The 13,673-nt window shown below is 35.7% G+C and overlaps 1 protein-coding gene across 1 annotated transcript in view; it reads right to left on the bottom strand.

Moving 5' to 3' along the window:
* The window catches only part of EFCAB3 (EF-hand calcium binding domain 3), an 80,016-nt gene that overhangs the window by 36,294 nt on the left and 30,049 nt on the right, over positions 1-13,673 (bottom strand). Inside the window, exons 4-8 of the mRNA XM_037808971.1 lie at positions 13,351-13,441; positions 10,189-10,265; positions 4,204-4,347; positions 3,119-3,190; positions 1,885-2,005 (exon numbers count right to left, since the gene is read on the bottom strand). Coding sequence (XP_037664899.1) covers positions 1,885-2,005; positions 3,119-3,190; positions 4,204-4,347; positions 10,189-10,265; positions 13,351-13,441 — 505 coding nt within the window. The remainder of the gene's footprint in view (positions 1-1,884; positions 2,006-3,118; positions 3,191-4,203; positions 4,348-10,188; positions 10,266-13,350; positions 13,442-13,673) is intronic.

Raw genomic sequence — 13,673 nt, forward strand, 5'->3', positions numbered from 1 at the left:
AATGGCCTCATCTTACCTTAAATGGGGAAACAAGTAACAAGCAGCCCAAACTGCTTATAAGGGCAGGAACTCTCAGTGGCAGGGCCCCTATCCCTAGGCTGTATAAATACCCCACCCTTGGGTGGCACAGATTTGTCTCTCCCTTCCCACTTGGAGCTGCCTTCCACCGACCCTGTCCCAAGTAGTTGGTGTCCCTGGGAGACTGGCCATGATGGAATCTCTTCCCCTGTTTTTTCGGGCCCTTTGTGCTGTGTAAGTAATAAGGAAGTCATTTGCTGAAAGCCTTTGTTGTGCCTGAGCCTGCGTCCCCACAACTCATCGTACAGCAACTCACTCCAGTGTTTGCTCAGAGCTTTGCACCCAGTAAATGCTCAATGAATGGCGAAACTAATGATACTAATATCTATCAAATTCTACCATATCCAGCTCTAGACCTACTTTCTCAGGAAGCTAAAATTGCCACTTATTTGACAATTAGTTATGTAATATAGTTTGTATCATTTCAATTCTGTATATTTATTTAGTTATCTACATATTTATGGCTTTTCTATCCATTTAGAGTTTAAGCCCCTCAAATGCAAATACCATGTCTTACACCCTTTTTATCTCTCTAGGAACCAGTTTCTATGATAAATAACAACCACAACTACAAAAACAAGAAAAACAACAATAACAGCTAATATTTCTTAAGTATTTCCTGGGTATAAGAGGCAGTACAGAGTAGTAGATTAGAGCATGGGTTCTAGAATCAAACTGTGCTAAAATCTAGGCACCACTAGCCCTTGAACAAGTTACTTAACTGACCTTTGCTTTGATTTTTTTCATCTGTGAAATGGGAATGATAATAGTACTATTAGGGAGGTGAGGATTAAATTAGATAATATGAGTATTTCATGCTTATTCTAGTCATTTCTATGTAATAATAACAGCTCTTATGATATGCTAAGCACTTCACATGCATTATTGCATATAATTCCCACAATTGCCCTATAAAGTTGATAGTCTTCTCATTTTATAGATGAGGAAACTGAAGTTGAGCGATTAAGAAGTTTGCCAAGTTTGTGGACTGAGAGCAGGCATTTAATAAATGTCCTTGAATTAGAATGAAGAATATAATTTTATGCACTCTTTATTCCACATCTGACAGAGATGTAGTAGAGTGTAAAGGGACTACCTACAGAGGAGCAGAAGGATATTTTTATATTTTTGGTGGTATTCTGTAATTTTAAGTCCCCCTAAGTAGAGTAACATAATGCTTTGAAAGAGTGTGAATTGAAGATTGATAATGGCAACATTAACTTATATCATACAATGATAAAATAGATGTATTTTGATATGTTTGAGGAAATTTATCTTTTGTGATGTTTGCTGGAATAAATAAAAACTTGGGTGTTAGAATGCTTCTTTATCCTCTATTCTGAAGTCTAATTCTGGCTCTGCTCCAGTCCAAAGGTTACCTTGGAGGTCTGGATTTGCTTTACCTCATACCAGCGGCAGAAGCCCTATTGAAAGCACCTGGTATTTCCAGCATGAATGGATTTCAAATTCTATTCCAAACCAGATTTCCAAGCCCACCTAAAATCATCTCTGGAAGAGCCTCATTCCCTAGGATTCTCTGGCCTGGGGTAGGAAAGGCTGAACTTTCTTGGCTGTCTTAGGCAAATGGAGCCTTGAAACGATCTTGCAATTTCAGAGCAGAGTAGCACCGTGAGGATGGAGGAATAAGGTCTCAAGTTATGGCCTGTGAGCATCTGCCCAGACACCTTCTCCTCTGTTTTGGACCAGATCCTGTTGAGTGGGATGTTAGTGAGAGATGTTTATCCTGTTAATATTCTCATAAGTGCTTCTCAGAAGGCTGTTTTTGCCCTTTTCCTTGCCACTTACCTTACTATTTCCATTATAGCCTTTCTGGGTAGGGCTGAAGTCTCTACAAGCTTTGATAGGATTTCGAACAATAGGATCCCAGAGCTGCCAGCTAAATCTCTACTGGTCTCCTTTTCTGAAGCTATGGAGGGATTAGAAGACAGATTTCAAAATGCCTTCTCAACAAATTATCTAAAAAAAAGCAATCAACTAATAGTCTTTTTACTGAGAATTTACAATATTAATAACAAATTAGGGATTATGAAATCATAGTAAAACATTTAAAATCTCTACTTCATAGAAAGTTCATTTTGATTTACTGAGCAAACAAAATAATTATGGAATATAAAAATAATTTTAGTTCAATGACTTCTAAGTAAATATAGTAATAATTTTAACATGAACATGAGTTATATGTTAACTATTCTGCTCTTCTAGGTAAGGAATTGTTGGTGAACATTATCTCTGGTTTGCAGGCCAACCCTTGTTACTATAGCGGCATTTGTAAGCAGTAACTTCTATTTATCCTAAGGATAGTTCATAGTTTATGAATGGATGTGGTTTCAAAACTTTAGACAGTATTTGGAATTTTTTATGTATTTATCATAGAAAACATGATATGAATAGTGGCTAGATTTTTTTCGAGACAGCCTATTAAACTTACAAACAAACAATTAGTAATAGCAATATTTCAAGCATACCCAGGCATCTTTTAAAAGCTTTTGTGAGAGCATGCTCTCTTTAATCTCCAATAGACTCTTCAGCCCCGGCATTGAGAGTAGTTGCTTCATCCAGGAGAGGAAAGCATTTCTCAGGACCAATGAATTATCTATACCTCAAATTTGCATAAGAGATAACATTTTTCTTTCTAAAAATATTTTTTTTTCTTTTGTAAAAGGAATACCTCCTCGAAGTAACACATGCACTTGGTAATTCAAACACCATAAAAGTAGACCACACTTTTCTAGGCCAGTCACTCCCTGAATATACTCATTGGTGACCAAAAACAAACCTCCTGCAGAAGGATTATAGGCAACTCTAGTGCCTGTTGGATGTGTTTAAGTTAAAATTCTAAAGCTGCCTGTATCAATTTGCTTAGTGAATATCTTTTTGGAGAAGCAGTACAAAAATAAATTACAGCCCAGACTATATCTTCCTGATTTGTTTCCTGCTTAGAGGCCTAAATGAGTAATGTTTACTACGCAGTGAATCGCAGCTAACCTACTGCCATATATTTGGTAACATCTCTACTCACCCACAGCCTTGAGGAAGCGGTTCTTATCTGTTAACACCTTTATAAAGTCTGAGAAGTTCACTTTTCCATCTCCTGCAACAGAAAGCTAAGGCTCAGAACAAGGATAAGATGTATTTTAATTATCAGAATAAATATGTTAAACATAAAAATTTAGATCTTAGATCATTTAATACTTAAAATCAGAGCATTTTAGGGCTAAAGAGATGTACAGGTAAGCACTGGTCTTCTTAAAGTGGTAACCAAAAATAAACAACATTGCACTTAGCAGCATTACACTCATCACCCACAGTCAGCAGGAGGTGATTTTTATGAACTTCAAGCCAGGAGGCTTTCAGTCACTGCAGTCCTGTTCACCCACTACTTTCCTAGAGACTTGCCACTTTTGCAAGGAATCTACCCGGGCCTTTGTACTCCATAACAATCCTTATTATTCCTATTATAAACTTCCCAAGTTATATCCCTTTCTTCTAAAATTAAAGAATAGTGAGTGTTAGTAGAAAAGTGTGCTGTGTATGTGTGTGTGTGAATAGAAAAATTGGGGAGGGTTAATGGAAACAAGTGACATCTTAGTTAATTGGTGACTAGTGACATTGAATCTCACGTGAAACAGATGCTGAATAACTGAGGCACTGGTAATTGGGTGGAGAGAGGCAAGAGGAGATAATGTGCTAATTATATATTCTATACATACAAAAAATCAGCTTGGGCGACTAATCACTAGGTCTGAATATTCAATAAAAACTTTATCTATATGCTTTAAAAATATCAACAAAAACACTCTGACATTTAAAATTCAATAAAGGTAGGCCCTAATGATGGAGAGAAGAGTGTACCATTATGATTCAAACAGAAACAAAAGGTTTGGATTTTCTTGGTAACGTCATTTTTGAAATTGTCAATGCCTTGCATCTGTCATTTCAATGAACCCTTCAAAATAGTACAACATGACAGGTAACCTATACACTTTTGGCAAATAATAAGTGAGATTTATTTCTCATGTTTATGCAACCACTAACAGCAAAACTATATATATATATATATTCCCCCAAAACTTTTATGATAAAAAGAGAAATCAAAGTACTCACGATCAATATCAGCACATCTTAATTCATTATAGACATCATGCTTGGTTAGATTCATTCCCAGTTTAGCTAAAGTGCACAACATTCCATGTAAATCAATACAGCCAGTTTTATCCTTGTTAAAGAAGTTGTAGGCATTTTGGAAGGCTGGGGAAATGGGATTGTTAGCCATTAGTCAGTACAGTTATTCAAGAAGAAATTCATATGCTAATGAAGGTAAGGCAGACAATATTATTGATTGCAGACTGTGTTCTGAAAAAGTGTTGAGAAAAATGAGTACTTAAAAGACATTTCTTATAACGGAGAGCGTCCTTTCATAGGATTTGAATTAGAATAAACTAATTAGTGACAAATGTGGTAGAGAGAATGGCCTCCCAAAGATGTCCACACCCTAATCCCTGGGACTTGTGAATACACTAAATTACATGGCAAAAGGGGCCTGGCAGATGTAATTAAAATAGATTATCCTGGATTCTCTGAGTGGGCCGGTTTAATCACAGGAGCCCTTAAACACAGATTTTCTCTGACTGGAAATGAGAGATGTGGCACAAGAGGAGGTTAGAAAAGATTAGAAGCATGAAAAGGACTTGACCCACAATTGCTGATGTAACTTAGAAATTAGGATTTAGGGGATGATTATTATTACCGAATCATTATGTAGATGTTTTCTTTCTATATTGTAGAATAGACAAAAGTTAATACCTGAAATTACGGAAACTCAACTAGTCTCAACCTTGTTTATATTTTCTACTGTAATGGTCATTCTAGCCTGGTTTCAGCCCTGTGTATACTTACTATTGTAATGGTAACAACTCCATTCCCCCTTGTTTGAATCCATAAAAACCCTGAACTCCTTAGATTCTGGGAGACAGATTTTTAGGCCAATATGCCATCTGATCTCCTGCTTTGTGCCTAGCAATAAACTCTTTCTCTCTTTGAAACCCTGGTGCCTCAGGAATTGTTCATTTGGGCACAATGGGCAAAGAATCCACCACTTTTGATCGGTGTCAATTGCTTGAACATGGAATGCAGGTGGCCTTAAGCTTAGGGCTGAGAGAGAGAGAGAGAGAGGCTCCTGGCTAACAGCCAGCAAGAAAAAGGGGACCTCAGTCTTACATCTGCAAGGAAGTGAATTCTGCCAACAACCCGAATGAGCCTGGAAGCAGATTCTCCCCAAGAGCCTCCAGGCCAGCAGACACCTTGATTTTGGCTTTTTAAGAACTGGAGAAGAGGAACCAGCCAAGCCCAAAGGGACTTCTGACCTAACAAACTGTGAAATCATAAATTTGTGTTTTCAAGCCTCTAAGTTTGTGGCAATTAGAAAACAAATACACCACAACAGAACCAAATTTATGTGTATATATATTTTGTATAGACCCAAAGTTTTTTCAAAGAAATACTCAAGGATTCCTGGAGCCAAAATTATACATATGCATTTTCTAAAATTAGTAAATGTGGAAAAAACCCCAAACAAAGTATACCCTAAATGGCATAAAAATAAAACATTTCATATTATGTTCAAGTGTCAGCATTTCTGTGTACTACAAGAGAGTGATTAATCCTATAACAGTAATATTGATACTGATCAAAAGTGGAGTTCTCTGAGACACCAAGGTTTCAAAGAGAGTTTATTGCTAGATGCGAAGCAGAAGATCAGACAGCCTATCAGCCTAAAAATCTGTCTCCCCGAACTGCAGTAACTCTGATAGTTTCACAGTATCAAAAGATGGGAAGGTTTTAGGATAAGGAGCACAATGGCTCAAGATGATGAGGTTAGAGATGCTCTACTTATTGAGCATGTACAGATTGATTACATGCTTAGTCACAGAATGTATGTAAGAAAATGGCAGCCTTAATATGATGATGGGCATGATTTTTAGTATTATAAGTCACTTACAGGTTAAAGTTTAAGTTACTGTGCATGACAGGCCGGCCCATTTGGGTTAGATCCAGTTAATAAAACTAACTATTAAGATAGTTTTGGAATTGGGATGGGTGAGTTCTGGGCTAATTCATTAATAATTTTATTGTGGTGACATGTATAAAATATGAAATTTCCCATTTTAACCATTTTCATGTATATAATTCAGTGATATTAATTACATTCACAACATTGTGCTACCATCATATCCTTTTGTTTTTGTTTTTTTCTTTTCTTGAGCACCACTTTTCTTTCTTGTAGTACAAGATGCTCTAGGCTCATCTTGTATATTTTCTACCCTAGCCCTAGAATCAGGCATTTATCCAAGGATCCCTGGTTCTTTTATTGGAGAATGGCATTAGATTTCAAGGTCTGTTTACTGGATATGCTTGTTTCTACTGGAATGTCAATGCTTCTAGACCTTTTCATCAGACAGAGCTAGGAAACATATGTATGTATACTAACCCATGTATATGTACATATGTATAATTATTTCTGTATCTATGCAACTGTAGCTTTATTAAACTAAACATGTTTAATAAACATTTATTAAACTAAACTACTGGTGTCCCTGACTCTAATCTACTACTACATGGTTCACTCTAACCTTCCCCCAGTTGCCTATCTGTAACTGCCCTCTCCAACAGTGAGAAAGCTGGCTCCCCCCACCCACTATCCATTTACTTATTTGTTCAAGGCCAGTGTATATGTACACCAGTTTCAGACTTGTTAATCCATACCCTTTGACAACTTGACCAACCAGAGCATGTTACTTATATACAGTTCCTTTTGTCTTTAGGCTTACAGTTTCCAGTCAAAATATCATTTTCAAAGTTACTTAGGTCAGACCCCTCCCCCTTTTATCCCACACTTGACTTATGTTTTAGGAAGATCACTCTGGCTGCTGTTATAATAGTGGAATATTGTGAGGGTTTTGGCAGACATAGGGAGACTAGTGTCAGTTAGGAGGCTATTGCAGGTGAGAGATGATAGTGCCTCACACAAAGGTTGTGGCAATGGAGAATATAAACGTGGTTGACTTCTAGATATACATTAAGGGTTGAGCCAGTAAGATTTCCCAATGGATTTGGAGGTGGGGTGAGGGAGAGGAGTTAAGAGTGATTCAAGATTTTGTCCAGAACAATAGGAAGGAAGAAATATCATCAACTGAGATGGGAAAACTGTAGGCAGAACAGGTTTTTTTTTTTTTTTTTTTTTTTTTTTTAATTTAAACTTTTTAAATTGAGAAATATAACATATATACAGAAAAGTGACAAATTTCCTAATACAGTTTAACAGGTAGTTATAGAGCAAATTTCAAAGTATACTATAGGTTACAGTTCCAGAATTTCAGGTATTCCCTTCTGGCTGTTCTAAAACACTAGAAATGAAACACAAATATCCATATAATGATTCAGTAGTTATAATCATTTTTTTAAATCCTAACTTCTCTGTTACAACTCCTCCCTCTCATTTGATCATTTTCTTAGTCTTCAGGGATATTTGGGCAATGACCATTCTAACTTCTTCATGTTGTAAAGGGGTGTCAACATTATGGGGTAGGGGATTGCAAACGGTTGGTGTAGGAGAGAGTAGTACCTCTAAGTTTCAGGGCATAGGAATAACCTGGAGGTTTTAAGTTTCTGGAATATAAACTTAAGAAGTAAAACTTTTATAAAGTCTTAGATAGAGCCTTGGGTTTGCAGAACAGTTTTAAGGGTAGGAAGAAATATCAGGAGTTCTGCTTTGGACATGTTGAATTTAAGGTGTCTATTAGACATCCAATTAGAGATGTTGAATAGGCAGTTAGATATATGAGCCTGGAGTTGAGGAGAGAAACCAGGGATGGACAGATACATTGGGAATTGTTGGCATATAGATGGCATTTAAAGCTTGGGACCTAGAAGACGTCACCGCATGTGTGAATGGGATAAGGAAGAGAAGAGAACCAGGGAATGAGCTCTGGGGCACTCTAGCATTAAGAGGAATCAGAAGAGGAAAAACTAGCAAAGAAGACTAAGAAGGAGTGATTAGTGAGGTAGGAAAACAAAGAGTGTGGATATCCAGGATGGGAGAAGAGGATTTGGAGATAAGTATAGACATCTTTTTTGAAGAACTTTCCTGAAAAAGGGAGCAAAGAAATGTTCTGGTAGCAGGAGGAAGAAATGGAGCCAGGATACTTTTTTTTTTTTAAAGGGAGAAATAATAGCATTATATGATAATAGGAAAGATATAATAGAGAGTGACAAAAACTGATGTCGAACAGAGAGGGGACACTTGCTTGGGTAATTGCTTTGGATATGTGAGAGGGGATAGGTTCTTATCCACAATAGAGGGATTGGCTTTAGATAAGAGTATAAACGTCAGCTTTAAATACATGACTTTTATGGTATGTGAATAATATATCCATAAAATAAATAAATAACACTGGGAACAATCTGAAAAAAGAGTATAAAGCTCATTTATGGAACAGGGGCATGAGTATGTGGGTACAGATTTTGATAAGGGGTTAGATAGGAGACAGGAGTCTGTGGAAATTATTCTGATTGCTTCAGTTTTCTCTCAGGGAAGTAGAAAGCAAGGATATCAATTCAGAGTAATGATGTGGAGGAGATGCTGGAGATCTGGAGGTGTTCAATGAATAATTGTAGGTAAACAAATTAACAACTTATAGGAAAGTTGTGAGGATTAAGCACCAATGTATATTAAGGCAATTTAGAAACCTAAAAGTTAGAAACTTTAAACATTTATAAAACTATAAACTATTATTATTAAGGCATTTATCTCAGTTTTACATTTGAAAATGCAAATCTGATCTTTACACTTCTTTGTGTTTTCCAAACCAGTTCTCCCAGCAATAAAGGTGCTTGTTTGATTCTTCTTTCCTGGGTCCATTTCTCAAATGGTTCTAAATTTGCAGCGGTGAGGCATTAGCCTCCCTGGAACCCAAACACAGTCATGCTTAACTTCTTTTAGTTTTTCTCAGGCATTATCCTTGCCCTTTACTCTGGGCCTTTGTAGATTCTGCTCTTTTGCCTGAACGTTCCTTCCTGCTCTGTTGGCATGCTTCGCTCCTGCTCTCCGAGAAGGGGACTCTTCTCCTCTCCCCACAAGACGAAGTTAGGAGACTTTCATGTTCCTACAATACTCTAGACTTTCCCTATCGTAACACATGTCATATTGCAATTTAAACGATTCATTCAACAAATTCATGGTCTACCTATCTGTCTTCCTTGATAGACTTCCTATCAGGGACCATGTCTGACTTGTTAGTAGTTCTGTTTCTGATTCCTGCTACACTGCTGGCTTTAAATAAATATTTGCTGTTTAGATGAATGCACTTAGCCACTTGAGCTCATTTTACCATTATAACTTTTTCCTCTGAGAAATCCTGGGATTTCAGATGTGTTTATATTGTTCCATTACTTGATTTCCATTTGACATTGCATTTGTTCTTTTACAGACCCATACTTTCTTCTCTTAATAAAAATACTTGGCCAGGACTGCTTAAATTCTAGGACAATGTCCATTTGAAAGAAATCCCTTTTCTTTTCTACAAATTGGACATTGAATTAAAAAAAATTTTTTTCTCTCTCAAATAACAGGGTAGACACCTCTTGAGATCCCAGATCCCTTTTATTTATTTATTTTTTTAATATTCATTTTATTGAGATATATTCACGTACCACACAGTCATATAAAACAAATCATACATTCGATTGTTCACAGTACTGTTACATAGTTGTACATTCATCACCAAAATCAATCCCCAACACCGTCATTACCACAAGCACAAAAATAACCAGAATAATAATTAAAGTGAAAAAATGTGCTTCAGGTTTTAAAGCAGGGAAGGATAGTGAGGCATTTACCTTGTGCCCCAAATTTAAGGGGCACCAAAAAACTCAGGAAATAGTATTTGAATGCAAGGTTTTAAAAAATCAAAAGTAATGCAAAAAGTCCATGGCCAGATCCCTTTTAGAGAAAAAAAATGATCAGATATATCAAGGCGCTTTTTTTTTTTTTTTTTTTTTTTTTTGCATTAATTTGGGAATGATTTTTGTTACCTTCCATTTGTGACATGGTCAACTTCTTTTCTTTGCATTCTAATTGGTTTTGGAAAATTTCTGGTAAATCTTTATCCCTGGGAAGAGATATGAAAAGATTCAATACATATGTGAAACAAGCAAATATGAGACCCATTTATCAGTTTCTGCTGACTGGAATGACTGTAAGCATCACAATATTTCTGGAGTCATACCACCTAAGGGACCTGTCCTATACTTGCCAATCACACTTACTCCATTTAAAAAACCTGACCATCTGATTTCCCCCATTTTACAAAAGAGGAAACTGAGGCTCAGAGGGATCAAATAACTTGTTCTAAGTCACACAGATAATAAATGGAAGTCCTGGCATTCAAACCCAGGTTTGTCTGACTCCAAAACTAAAGGCCATAAGCCTTAAACTATTCTTATTAGAAATATAAGTTGTTTCATATTTTTAACTAGTATAAATAATGTTGTGGCGAATATCCTTATAGAGAAACCTTTGTATCCATGATTATTTTAAGATTTTGAAACATATATGACCAAATTGTATTTCTACCAGCGGGAGGGAGATGGAGGAGGAGGGAGGGAGGAAGGGGAGAGCATGAGGGAGAAAATGAACTGCTGGAAAGTTCGGAGTTTGGAACCCTGAATGACCTTTCAATTTCTTCAGGAAAATAAATTCTGGCAAAAAAGGGAAAATAATAATAACTATGGGGATACTTTGTATAGATATGTATTAACTTATTAATTTAGGGACATAAAAATATATCATATAAAACTGGGTTTATAATATGGTAATTTGAAAGTTACACAAAATTTGAAAATTATACAAATAATGATCATAATTTTATAAATTTATTTTATTTAAAATACCTTCAATTTTCATACCAGTAAAACTAACAGTTTTAAGGAATACAGTGTCTCTTAGTTTTTGTTTTTTAAAGAAGTAGTTAAAGAACTGAAACTAGAAGAACTACTAAACCTTGTATCAAAAGCAAAAAATTATTATGGTTTATGAGTTTAATAAACTATAGAATCCGTAGGTTCAAATTCTTTTTCAAAGAAGAACCTGGGAAAAAAGGAGGTGATAATCTCTCAAAATGCATAGTTTTCTACTTTTTTGATATGGACTTTTTATCTAATTATTCTTATTTTCTCAGCTTTCACTAACAGTGATTTCTTCTGGCATTTCCTTTTCATCAGTTACTTGAACTTCTGAAAATTCAGGTTTGCCCTTACTCAGATAGGTTATTATATATTTACTACTTTTCTAAATATGAATAAATTTCTTTTGCAGGATGTAAAGGATGCAGTAGATGAAGCAAAATGAAGTTCTCAAGAAGGAAGAGGAAAATGGAAGGCGAAGCGGTGTAAAATCTTTATTGGCTACATTAAAAGAAGGATAATCTTGGCATAAGTTCAAAGTTAGCCAGTATTGAAAATTGGAAAAAGCCTTTTTATTTTACAATATTTCAAAGAATCAAAGAATCTGAGACTTAGAATGAACCCAGTCTAGCCTCTCATCCAATGTAGGAATTCCCTCTATTTATGGTATTATCTAGTCTTTGCTTGACTACTTTCAGTGACAAGGAACTCACTACTTCAAAAGTCAGCTTGTTACATGCCCACATTTTCACATTGAGAATCATTACTTTATGTGTAATAAACTGTAGTATTTGGAACTAAATAAAATAAAATAAAATAAAATAAAGACCCAAACAGCACAGCTTGTGATGCAGGGAAAGGGAACAATGTGATTAAGCGATTTAGTTGCTAGAAGGTTTTCTTACCCACCTCTCTCTAAAAGTCAGTAATACATTCCTTTAGCCATGGCATAAACAAGGACACGAGGAGAAGTGCTCTCCAAGTGGCAAAGAAAATGGATAATTGTGGGAGATGAGAGAGGCTTTATAATCTGATAAAATATAGATTGAGGTCTCATATTCAGTCATTAGTAGTTGTTGGGATTGTTATCTGACTGAGAAAATCTATGGTTAATGTCATAGGCAAACCTCCCTACCCAATTTAATTTTTCCAAAAGTCTAATTTATTACACAATTTATTTCATAATCATAAAAATTCTAGGAAATCCAAATGCCTCACATATATTTCTCTTTTTTTTTGACTTTTTAATTCAGTTTTATTGAGCTATAGTCACATACCATACAGTCATCCACAGTGTACAATTGTTCATGGTATCATCATATAGTTGTACATCCATCATCACAATCAATTTTGAACATTTTCATTAACCCAAACAAATAAATAAATAATAAAGAACACCCAAAACATCCCACCCCTCCCCCCACCCCATTATTCACTTAATTTTTGTCCCCATTTTTTTACTCATCTGTCCATATACTGGATAAAGGGAGTGTGAGCCACAAGGTTTTCATAATCACACAGTCACACCATGTAAAGTATACAGTTATACCATCATCTTCAAGAATCAAGGTTACTGGGTTGCAGTTCTACAATTTCAGATATTTCCTTCTGGTTATTCCAGTACACTAAATACTAAACAGAGATATCTACATAATGCATAAGAATAACTTCCAGAATGACCTCTCGACTCCACTTGAAAATCTCTCAGCCACTGAAACTTTATTTTGTTTCATTTCTCTTCTCCCTTTTGGTCAAGATCCCACAATGCCAGGACCAGGCTCATCCCCAAGAGTCATGTCCCACGTTCTCTAACCAATTTTAACCCAGGGTTAGTCATGGACAATTTACCCAATTTCATCTTACTGGCCAAATTTGAGCTACAGACCCTTTCTCCATACTCTGACTGACTTAGGGGTTTAAGTCTTCTTTATGATCTTCTAAATTTATTCTTCTTTAAACTGGTACACAAAATATCTCAATATATAACTGACAACTTCTTGAGCTGTTTAGGGTATTCTCTGCTCTAACCACAAGAATCTCTCATTTGGGAGAATGGGAAGGAGAGCCCTTTATTTCTCCAGTCAGAAAAGATATATATCTTTTTCTTTTTAAAAAAATTTTGATATTCAATTCAGATATTGTGTTTTATAACTAAACTTATCACCGAATAGATATTTGAAGAGCATTCTAATTTGTTACATCATAGCCTTTATAGGTATCTAATATATATTCATCAGTTTAATAATTTATTATTATAATATATTTATCAGATTTAATACATCCATTACCTACCTCCTGCCATGGGAAATGGGTACTTTTGTTAGAGGATTCAGCTTAAGTTTTGATTTAATGTCAGCAACTGCCATGTGGCCAGTGACTCTGTCTGGAATTCAGAAGATACAATTAAGGATCAGTTTTTTGCAATTTTCCCAGCTCAAGGTTCTCTGGAGTTTGCAGTCCAGAGCCTCAAGGAATGGTAACACAAATTCAAGTTAGAGGTATATGCAAAGCTGGAAGGCCATGTGGAAGGGCCCCTTTATTGACCCAAATCTCTAAGCAAAATTGTTGCAATTGTTCCCTCTTCAAATAGCATCATGTCACTCTGATCCTGTATA

The sequence above is a fragment of the Choloepus didactylus genome, chromosome 18 (genome assembly GCF_015220235.1).
Source record: "Choloepus didactylus isolate mChoDid1 chromosome 18, mChoDid1.pri, whole genome shotgun sequence".
Classification (NCBI taxonomy): domain Eukaryota; kingdom Metazoa; phylum Chordata; class Mammalia; order Pilosa; family Megalonychidae; genus Choloepus; species Choloepus didactylus.